Below are 11,402 nucleotides of genomic sequence, written 5' to 3'. Positions count from 1 at the left end.
ATCGGCCTTATCCCCTTGGGAGAAATCCAATAGTAATATCCGATATGTGTCAGCTATACATATCGCTACAGTACGTATCGGTGATTCACCTCCTTACCTAAACCAGTGTCCTTAAGGCTTAACCTGTGATCATCTTATCAGGGTACACAGTCGACTTCTTTGCTCAGTGGTGGACTCGTCTCTCTCAATATTCTATTACGGATGGATAAAACCCTGAACCCCAACATAGCACGAAAACAAACAGCAACCAAAATGGGCTACACTTCTTAGTCGTTGCTACGTACGAATTATTCTCTGAAATTTTTGCATTCTTTATTCAATGTCTCTCTCGGTGTTGCTGGGAGCACATTCACAGCCCTTTACTCTCGCATCTGGTGAAAACCAGCAAAATCTTTTTTGTATTAGTCCGTTTCCTCTAAATGCTAAGCTAGTTAGAAGCAGTTGTAGAAAAAGAGCGATTTTTCGAGCTTCTGCTTCAGAAAACAGAGGTGGGTTCGAAGGTTTCTCTTGGCAAAACGTAGTTCGGTCAATTCGCCATGGTTCGAAACGGTTTTTAGTGAACTTGGGAGAATCAGTGAAGAAAGAAACTGGGTTCGATTGGGAATGTGTTAGTGAAAAGGTCTCGGGTGTAGTTGATGGGGCTCACGTTTTTGCCAGGAAAGGTGAAGTTGCATTTGAGAGATTGACGTCTGAATGGTTGCCGGAGTTTGTCGATTGGCATAGGTTGGAAAAATGGAAGGTATTCTTACTAGCTTTCGTGTCTATTTTATCTTTCTTTTTTTTAGTTACTCATTCTCTGGGATGTTTTCACTTCACATTAGTAAATTGGTGAATCAAATAATTCATAAAAAAAATAAAAAAATAAAATTGGTGAATCAAATATGTTCTGCATTGTGCCATCAAATGTTAATTATCTGTCAGTGATATCTGGAAGATTTACCCTCCAAAATGCGGAGTTGACTTCTGAGAGGTTAAATTTTATATCTTGCAATATTTTTGTAGAATCTTTCATTTGGGTTTTGGCCTGTTTGAGCATTATCTGTTCAGGAAACTCCATGTGCGTTTGTTAGTATAGGTGAATATCTTGTCTTGTGTCTTTTCTGGCTGCTAACCTTTGCCTTTGTTTTAATTGACTAAACAATGTAATAGTCGTTTATTTTCACAGGACCCTGAGAAATGGGAGCCTAAACGAATTGGAGCGCTGATTTTGTATACTCTTGTAGTAATCATTTCATGTCAAAAGCTTTACGTTACTTTTACAAATCCTCGCCTAGATCAGCGAGGAAAGAAGGAACTAACTGAAGCATACATGGAGGCATTGATCCCTGTACCCTCTCCAGTAAATGTTAAGAGGTCAGTTTTCATCTCCGTAACCGGTGATTCCTGCTTTTTTCTTCAATTTTGTGTTCCTCTCAGTTGGCCAGCAGATTCTCTATCTCTAGCCTTTCCTTGTCTAAGAGTTTGTATGCATGTCTTTGCATGTTTTTATGTGAACTTTGTTCATATCATAGATTTAAGAAGAGCTTATGGAGGAAAACGATGCCTAAGGGCCTTAAACTACAGAAGTTCATTGAAGGTCCTGATGGAGCCCTTATTCATGACAACACATATGTTGGGGAAGATGCTTGGGAAGATGACAAAGACTCTTCTCAGGAAAATGTCATGAGCCTTATTGAAAGTGATTCAAGACTGAATCCAAGCCAAAAAAAGGAATTGAAGGAGAATCTGGGAATTACAGGTTTGAGTTTCTTGGTCTAGCTTTTGTTTCTCTGGATTTGAACCCTTTAATGCTGAGGAATTGGACACGTAACGCATGGTATAGGTTATCTATCATTGCAGCCTTCTGTAGTTGCTATCAAATGCAGTTATTTGAAACCGGCCCCTTTTGGTTTTGGGCACGTGTAAGCAACACAAACAAAAGACTGAAGAGGGAATTGTCATGGTGTCTGCAGTGCCAGTGGTTTCAATTTTTCAATATACCAGCTATGTTGTAGCTGTATAGTTGTTTAACTTTTTACGCATATTGATTAAATGCTTTTATTTGAGCATCCAATAAACATGCATCAATCAAATGGGTAGGATTGTCTGGAGGTGAGATCTTCTGATCAGTAGTGATTCTGGAGCTACGTTGTTGGGGCATTGGGCTACACATTCAACTGCCATATGGGTGGTGCTGAAGAGGCCTTTTTCTGCACTTGAAGGTTTCATCTTGTGCAGTCAACTTGTAGGGCTGGCTTTGCTATAACTTGTTTTGTGCTTGCTATCAGGTGAGGATCAGCAAAGTGGGGAGACATGGCGAGAAAGACTTCAAACATGGAAAGAGATCCTCAAAAGGGATAAAATGGCTGAGCAAATGGATTCTTTGAATGCTAAGTATGTGGTTGATTTTGATATGCGAGAGGTTGAGAAAAGTCTCCAGAAGGAAGTTGTGGAGAGAGCGTCGGAAACCCAAGGAACCCGAGCCCTATGGATTGCTAAGAGATGGTGGCGATATCGCCCAAAATTGCCATACACTTATTTCCTTCATAAGCTTGATTGCTCGGAGGTATGTTTTATTTGCACTGTTGGTCCCAAAAAGGAAAAAAAAAAAATCTGATTTTCTTTGCAAATCCTGCTCTTCATTTCAGTTTAACATTCGTATATACATTGGCATGCACACATACACATATGTCTTCCTTCATGGTCCCTTGCCATTTGGTGCTGAAGAAATCTCCAAAGTAGATTAATTGGCTAATGTTGAGGTACATACATCTGAATCTAGCTAGGTAATCAGGGGCTTAAAATCTGACTGACATGGATCTGCCTGAGTCACCTACAACATAGATTGTAGCCATTTGGGAAAAATCTTGAACAAGTTGGTTCTGACTCTGAGTTTTGGCTGTTCCGATCCTTTGTTTTGTGACAAGAATTACTAATTGTTCTATATGAAATCACACTATTGAATTTCCCAAAACTTGAAGATTAAAGGAGAAGATTTGGCGAAATCTATTAAGAGTTTCTTGTGTTAGCAGGTTGCAGCTGTTGTCTTTTCTGAGGATTTAAAGAAATTATATGTTACTATGAAAGAAGGGTTCCCCTTGGAGTATGTTGTAAGTCTAAGATCTATTTAAATTAGTTTTCGTGTTTGATTCCTAGACAAAAATCTGATAAGCCATCTTCTTTGTAGGTTGATATTCCTCTTGATCCATACTTGTTTGAGATTATAAATACGTCGGGGGTTGAAGTGGACCTCCTTCAGAAAAGACAGATTCACTATTTTCTGAAGCTGCTAATTGCACTAGCTCCAGGGATCTTAATTTTGTGGCTAATTAGAGAATCTGTGATGCTTCTGCACATTACATCAAAACGCTACTTATATAAGAGATATAACCAACTTTTTGATATGGCTTATGCAGAAAATTTCATCCTGGTGAGGTTCAGATCTCTCTCTCTCTCTCTCTCTCTCTCCATCTCTTTCCAGAATGCAATTCACTTACAGAAGAATGGATATTTTGGTTTGCTTTCTTTTGTCAATATGTGTCCAGCCTGTTGGAGGTTCAGAGGATACCAAGTCAATGTATAAAGAAGTTGTGCTTGGGGGTGATGTGTGGGACCTTCTTGATGAGTTAATGATCTATATGGGGAACCCTATGCAGTACTTTGAAAAAGGAGTCCAATTTGTCCGGGTAATCAATTTTGACGTTTCCAAGTATTTTGGTTAAGTTATTTAAGTTGTTTCCCTTTTTAATCCTAATTTGGTTTCTTGAATTCTAGGGTGTTCTTCTCTCTGGTCCTCCTGGGACAGGAAAAACACTTTTTGCTCGAACATTGGCAAAGGAAAGTGGAATACCTTTTGTTTTTGCTTCAGGTGCAGAGTTCACAGATAGTGAAAAAAGTGGGGCAGCAAGAATTAATGAGATCTTCTCCATCGCTAGGAGAAATGTAAGTATAATCTGCAGGTGTCTTGGGCTAAATGTGGTTTGCTTGCCACATCTTAGTTTCATATTTGAGACACTGGTTTTTTAAGATTCATGGTTAGGACTATTTATAGAAGTGCTCAGAAGATCAAATTTATTCAATTGGAATGAGTACTGAGTCAAATAGTAGTCTCATAGAGATGCTTATGCAGTGAATGGCATCTTTTACTTGCAGGCTCCTTCATTTGTATTTATAGATGAAATTGATGCTATTGCTGGAAGACATGCTAAAAAGGATCCACGAAGACGGGCAACATTTGAAGCACTGCTTTCACAACTTGATGGAGAGTATGTATTTGTCTTGAGATCTGCTTTCTAATTCTTTCTAATAGTTTTGCCCTTGTGTCTGAGAAAGGAAACAAGGTAGTGCTGTTGACCTTATGAAGGTCAATTTGTTCAAATTCAGGAATACGTCGCAACCTACAAATAGAAACTTGCAGTCAATTTAAAATGCAAGGGAAGGGTAGGAACAATTTCCATATGCTTGCATGAAGCCGGTTATGTCTTTTGTCAAGCCTGTGGATTTCCACCTTTTAAGTGGACAAATATAAAAACAAGGATGAAGTACCTGAGTGTGTGATTATGTGGAAGAAATATGATTTCTTTTCCATTCCTAAGTTTTTTTCCTTGGGTTTTTATGCTACTGAAGCTTATTTTGGGTGAATCCTTCTAAAACAGTGTCGATTCAATTTCATAACTAGAAACTTCTTATATTTTCAGGAAAGAGAAGACGGGGATTGATCGGCATTCTCTAAGACAAGCTGTAATGTTCATATGTGCAACCAATAGGCCAGATGAGCTGGACTATGACTTTGTTCGTCCAGGAAGAATTGATCGTCGACTTTATATTGGATTACCTGATGCTAAGCAGCGGGTCCAAATTTTTGGTGTGCACAGTGCAGGAAAGCAACTTGCAGATGATGTGGACTTTCAGAAAGTAAGCATCTGCTATTTTTTTATGTCTCTAGTGTAAGTATTTTGACTTGAATCTTGGATTATCATTTTTTAGAAGCTACCCAGAACTGAGAACTGATGATGTATATATGTCTGTTGGATTATTGTGTGCCACTCGTGATATTCCTGTAGTGTTTCAATTAAGAACTCGTATGTAAGAGGATACAGGAAACTAAATTCTCAATTCATTTCTACTGAGATTTCTAGTGTTGGGCATTGCTCCAATATTCCATCGCACTCTTTTATACTATTTTCAAATGCATTGGAGGTATTCTTTTTTAGATAGTTTTGGAACCTTTGAACACGCTTTCGTTACTGATTTGTGGTCTCTTTATTTCACTTAACCAGCTTGTGTTCCGAACTGTTGGTTATTCCGGTGCAGATATAAGGAATCTTGTTAATGAAGCAGGAATAATGTCTGTAAGTCCATCTTTCTTGTTTCAAGTAATACTATGTTTTCTTATTTATTTGTGGATAAGTAGTTTGAGCCTTTGGCTAAGGGCCACATGGTGTTCTTGTGCGCGATCGTGGTTCAAGTCTCATTTGCGTATGAGATTCAACATTTAAAAGAAAAAAAATGATTTGTAGATAAACTAAATTCTGTTAACTATTGGTACATACTCTGACTTTCTTTTACAGAAAAAATTTGGAACATGATCAATGGTTGCCATATCTTCAAATCTTAGTTTTCCATTTCTATGAGAGCAGAATAATATTCTTGAATGTCATTTTCTCATTCCATATTTGAATCTAACCTAACGTAATACTTCTTCTCTCAGGTAAGAAAAGGACATTCTATGATTACACAACAAGATATTGTTGATGTTCTTGATAAACAATTGCTCGAGGGTATGGGGGTATTACTTACAGAGGAGGAGCAACAGAAAGTTGAAAACAGTGTATATTTTTATTCTGACCCAAAATTTGAGAATAGGAATCTGAATTGATTGTTCCAAATAATTGTTGATTCTGTGGATGCTGTGTTCTCATAACAGGTAGCTCTTGATAAGAAGAGATTGCTGGCTGTCCATGAGGCTGGTCATATTTTATTGGCTCATCTATTTCCTCGATTTGATTGGCATGCTTTCTCTCAGCTACTGCCAGGTGGTAAGGTAAAGTGTATTTTTACAAATTTTTCAGAAGTTGGATCTTAAGAGGTTCCTCTCAACTCTCTTGAACAGTGCTTTTGATCTCTGGGCAAGTTGTATTGAGCAATTAATTGAAGAATATCAACATGAATTGTCTATGTCAAAAGTATTAACTACTGGACAACTCACTCTTCCTTGGGATGTGTAGCCTGTAGGTGTGCAAGATTTAGAATTCTTTTTCCATCAGACTGTTAGGAATATGCAATATTTTGTGATTTTGGCCTTTTCTTGATATCACCCTTTAACCTTTTGGCCCTTTATAGAGGACTATTATGTCATTTTATTGAAAGGAGACTGATTGACATTTTTTTAATACGTTGGGATATACAGGAAACAGCTATGTCGGTTTTCTATCCTAGAGAAGATATGGTAGATCAAGGATATACGACCTTTGGCTATATGAAGATGCAAATGGTGGTAGCACATGGGGGGAATTGTGCTGAGCGTGTTGTCTTTGGAGATGACATCACTGATGGAGGCAGAGATGATCTGGAAAGAATAACAAAAGTGAGTGATTAAGACAGTCTGCATGTAGAATATCCACAAGATTTTTTTATTTTCATTATATTTTATTTAAAAAAAAAGATTCATAAGAATGATTTTATAGTTAAAAAGTGATGAGCGAAATATCAAAAAAAAGTATCAATCGAGTGCTTTGGCACTGATTCTTGCCTCATCCGCTGTAACGCAGTATGCTGCAGAAATACTAATTGCAGTTCTCTCATGCTTGTAAGACTTTTAGCTTCTTAGTTTAGTAACTACTGACTCTGATACCCATCTACTCAATAAGACTGATCTATATGAGAGTGACTGATGGTTCTTCTGATACATTTATACTTGAGTTTTGCGATGTTAACTGCTGAAAAGAAAATGAAAAAACATAAGCAATTAGTAAAGTGTGGTCCAATGTTCAAGGAAGTGATTATTTTGGATCAGTTGCTACTGAATGTTAATACTGACCTCAAGGAGTGAAATATCATCCTTGAGCTGATATAACACCGTTGTACATTTTTTGTTGTTAAATGATTCTATTAAATTTTCTTTTGCATATTCTCTGGTGGCTTTTGCTTATTTCTCAGGTGCACGGTAATTCTAAATATGTTGTACTTTATGTTTGCCTTTACTAGAAAAATTATGTTGAAGTACTTTATATGGAATTAACATCTTGTTTCTGCCTCACTGACTTGATTTTTATTTCAGATTGCTAGAGAGATGGTTATTAGCCCAAGAAATTCAAGGTTGGGCCTTACTAGTTTGATAAAGAAAATTGGGATGGTTGATCGACCAGATAGTCCAGATGGAGAGTTGATAAAATACAAGGTTTTTCATATTGTCTTTGTGAAGCATTTTATCTGGCTCCGAATAAATGTCTTTCATGTTAGTACTTAGCTGTTTCTTGTTCTCCATTGTGTTAGTGGGACGACCCTCAAGTGATTCCTGCTGATATGAGTTTTGAAGTTTCTGAGCTGTTTACACGTGAACTGACAAGGGTAATCACACTTCATGTCTTTTATATTTCTTTTTGTGGTTACACAGAAACTACACTTCTATGTAAACTTTCAGGGGTGAAAAATTTACCCTGAGAGTGTTGTAATCTTGTCCCAAATCCTTGCTACACATTTCAGAGATTGGGAAGCAGAGGGTCATCAAGTTCAGAGTCCTATGTCAATAATCAAGTAATTAGTTGTGACACTGCTAAGGACATGTGGAAGACTCCCTAATCTTTTTTTTATAATCAATAAAGCAATTAGTTTCATGTCTATGAATTGTATGTGATGTTCTTTAGTATGAGTAGGAGTGAAAGATTGTTACAAAGTATTTCACAGAAATGTGTGGGGTGTTACAGGAGATAGCAGTGCTTCATCCTTTTACCATGGACTCTATAAAATTACGAGAAATGGAAAGACAAATTCAACTGGCTAAATTTTTTAATGGATTAGGACCTAAGTATGAGGCTTGACGAGGATATTAGCAGATGATGTTGTCCCTACACTAGGGAAAGGTTATAATAGGGTGATTAGAGTTGAAGTGCAGTTGTATCCAAAGATCGCAACTCGTAACCTGTCTTCTACTCCCACTTGATCTGAGACATCTAGAGGTAGAGTGGGAGAGGGAGGATGGGGTTTTGATGGAGGAAATCAAGGTTGCGGTCATAGGGATAGGAAGTGTATACATTGTGGTCAGTCCAATATAATTCTGAAAAAGTGCTGGGATAATTTTGGTAAACTAGCATGGGCCAATTCATTTGTATCTTATTGGTATTGGAAAATGCATAAGAATCTACCAATAGCTTACAAGATGAAATTCAACTCCATCTATTGGGCCAACTCATAGCTACTCCTACATCTTTGATGATTTGGATCTTTCCATTGCCAAAAGAAAAGGTACATGCTATCCTATATTCAAGTGTCTCTTCCATAGTTTATCTCCATCATTCAGGTCATTTGCCACATTGTTATCCAGTGTTTTTATCTCTACTAAAGTGCAGAATGCCTTGTGTTCGCCCGAGTAGAAGAAAGTTATGGATGACAAGATAGAGGCCTTATAGATTTGACAAACTTGGACCTTAGTTGAGCCTCCTATTGATGTCACTATTGTTGGTTGTCGTTGGGTGTATACCATTAAATAGAATGCTGATGGGACGGTTGAAAGATATAAGGTGCAATTGGTGGCCAAGGGTTACACCCAAATATTTGGAGCAAATATATTTGGTACCTTTTCTTAGATGGCTCGCATGAATATAGTTCGAATTTTGATATATGTTGTACTAACTTTTCTTCTAGAGGAGGTTTATATGGAGCAAATTCTTGGGTATATTCCTCAAGGGGAGAATGGGAAGGTTTTGTAAACATAATCCAAGGGTTTGGTTTGATAAATTTAGTAAAGTTGTCACAACCTTTGGATTTGAGAGGAGCTATTGTGATAATTTGTTTTACATCGAACATCTAGGAGTGTAGTTCTTATGGTGTATGTAGACGATATTGTGCTGTCTAGAAGTGAAACAAAAGGGAATGAAGAAGTGAAAACATATGTGAACAGACACTTCCAAATCAAGGATCTTGGCTCTCTAAAATATTTTTTGGGGATTGAGGTGGCCAAGAGTAAGTAAGATGTAATATTGTCTTAGAGGAAGTATGTTATTGATATGTTACATGAGTCTGGGTTATTAGGAGTTAAACCAGTAGATACTCCTATGGAGTTCGTCAGAACATATGGGAGGACGACATTTTACTAAAAGACAAGACTATGTATAGAAGATTGGTTGTACAATTGATATATGTGACTATCACGAGGCCTAATATTGTCTTTCTTGTTAGTGTAGTAAGCCAATTTATGAAATCTCTTCGCAAGGTTCATTTTGAAGCAGCCCAAAGGATCTTACGGTATTGAAGGGAGTTCCAAGCAAGGGGTTACTCTATACAACTCATGATAACGTCAATGTGGAAGGATAGTCGGATGCAAAGTATGTTGTATCTAAATTGGAGAGGCAATCCACCACATGTTTCTGTATATTCGTTGGAGGAAACCTCATTAGTTGGAAGAGTAAACAACAAAACATAGTGGTACGTTCTAGTGCAAAGGCAAAGTATTGAGCAATGATTTATACTGTTAGTGAACTCATGTGGATTTAGCCAATGTTAAAGGAGTTAAAACTTGTTTCTGAAGATCCTATGGTTCTTAGGTGTGATAATCAAGTAGGTCATCTTTATTGCTATTAATCCTATTTTCCATGAGAGAACAAAACATATAGAAGTTGATCTTGACTTTGTGAGAGATGCAGTGATTAGTGGCAAGGTAGTCCAGTATGTCAGGATCGCTGAACAGATTGGTGATATATTTACAAATACTCTTGGGAAGTGAAACTTCGGTAATTTTCGTGTTAAACTGGAATTATTTGTCATATATACTCCAGTTTGAGGGAGAAAGTTAGAAGTCAGGACTATTTTAGTAATTTCATGTGTGGATAGTTATGTAATATTGTTGTCAAAGTGGCCCAGATTAGTAGTTTAGAGTTGGTGTGGTTTTACTTGTAAATTACGTTTAAAGCCTTTTTACCCACTGATGTATAAGTCTTCTTATGAGGGGTATTTTTGTCAAATTGTAACACTTAAATAAAAATAATAAAAGAGGAACTTGCAGACCTATTTTCTCCTCTCCTTTCCTCCCTTTTCTCTTCAATCTCTCATCCATCTATGTATTTTACATTAATATTGTGGTTTTTGGCAGTATATTGAAGAAACAGAAGAGATGGCAATGACAGGTCTTATAAATAACAGACACATCCTTGATATGATTGCGGCAGAACTTCTGGAAAAGTCAAGAATAACTGGACTGGTATGCCAGATTTTGGCTCTCTTCATATGCTTTCATTTCCTTCCAGATTTTTTTTTTTAATTTTTAAATGTGCTTGCTGGGAACTTCTATGTTCATGTTCATATTTCACTAGAACCTTAAGCATGTAACATACTGTCTTTTTATGTGCTTGCTAGATTAAACTTTACATAGGTAGAAGCATCTCAGCCAGTAAACTTGTTTGTCGGCATTACTGCTTTCATTTTTTATTTTTTTAAATGAAGTTCATGATGATTGGGAAGTAGATATTGGAATGAACTTCAAATATCTCTTTTGCATCTAGCGAGCAGCTCATTGCATTTCTTATTCCAGGAGGTAGAAGAAAGAATGAAGAAACTCTCTCCAGTTATGTTTGAGGACCTTGTTGAACCATTCCAGATAAATTTTGACAAGGTATTTTTCTTGACCGTTCAGTTCATTAGCTCAATCAATCATTTCTTCTGCTAACATTTCACATTAAGGATGTATGAATTACCAGTCATAACTCTGCTAACATGTTCTGTTCCTTCCCATTCATTTTCTTATCTGAATCGCATGACTAATGCCACATCTATAAATTCTTCAGGATGGACCGTTGCCTGTAAACACTCGTTTGAGTTATCAACCACTGGATATATATCCCGCACCTCTTCACCGATGTTGAAATGTAGAATGTATTTTAAGCATCTAGTTATCAGTTTCCTTCCATGTCTTCACCATCAGAGGATCGCTTCAACAACTGGGAGGTGGTTCAAGCACTCATGGTTCTTGCAGGTTCCTGAATTTCTTCGCGAGAGGCAAAAAAATTTTGATCAGATATTGGTACATTGGTTCTTGTTTAGAGGAAAATTTCTCTATGTTAAGTTTTCCTGCCATTTTTTTAGCAATCATCCAGAGAAATTTATTTGTGTAACATACTTATGTAAAACTGTCAAGGTTTGTAATAGCATGTATAAGTTCATTAATGAACAATAAGGAGGCTCCTGCATGAACATTCAATCTTATGAAAGCC

At 37.0% G+C, this 11,402-nt stretch overlaps 1 protein-coding gene across 1 annotated transcript; it reads left to right on the top strand.

The window, feature by feature from the left end:
- The first annotated feature begins 153 nt into the window (after positions 1-153).
- On the top strand, positions 154-11,401 carry LOC137952908 (ATP-dependent zinc metalloprotease FTSH 12, chloroplastic). Its single transcript, XM_068800018.1, has 19 exons — positions 154-739; positions 1,166-1,353; positions 1,512-1,738; positions 2,268-2,545; positions 3,012-3,089; positions 3,167-3,409; positions 3,525-3,665; positions 3,754-3,921; positions 4,132-4,244; positions 4,677-4,893; positions 5,259-5,330; positions 5,690-5,809; positions 5,906-6,022; positions 6,389-6,565; positions 7,259-7,378; positions 7,474-7,548; positions 10,286-10,393; positions 10,724-10,804; positions 10,977-11,401. The coding sequence occupies exons 1-19, from the start codon at positions 320-322 to the stop codon at positions 11,052-11,054; spliced, it is 3,021 nt and encodes a 1,006-aa protein (XP_068656119.1). The 5' UTR covers positions 154-319; the 3' UTR covers positions 11,055-11,401.
- Position 11,402: the final 1 nt, after the last annotated feature.

This window comes from Aristolochia californica, unplaced genomic scaffold (assembly GCF_029961685.1).
Source record: "Aristolochia californica isolate CCGP_79_NKW_82.1479 unplaced genomic scaffold, dmAriCali1.0.hap1 SCAF_16, whole genome shotgun sequence".
Taxonomy (NCBI): domain Eukaryota; kingdom Viridiplantae; phylum Streptophyta; class Magnoliopsida; order Piperales; family Aristolochiaceae; genus Aristolochia; species Aristolochia californica.
Note: the sequence above shows the minus strand (reverse complement) of the source record. Positions and strands in the feature narration are given on the sequence as shown.

Excerpts from the sequence above, each read along its gene's own strand:
- LOC137952908 (XM_068800018.1), top strand. The coding sequence starts at position 320 with ATGTCTCTCTCGGTGTTGCTGGGAGCACATTCACAGCCCTTTACTCTC. Across the intron at positions 3,666-3,753 it reads AAGGAGTCCAATTTGTCCGG|GGTGTTCTTCTCTCTGGTCC; the intron begins GTAATCAATTTT and ends CTTGAATTCTAG. Across the intron at positions 7,549-10,285 it reads TTACACGTGAACTGACAAGG|TATATTGAAGAAACAGAAGA; the intron begins GTAATCACACTT and ends GGTTTTTGGCAG.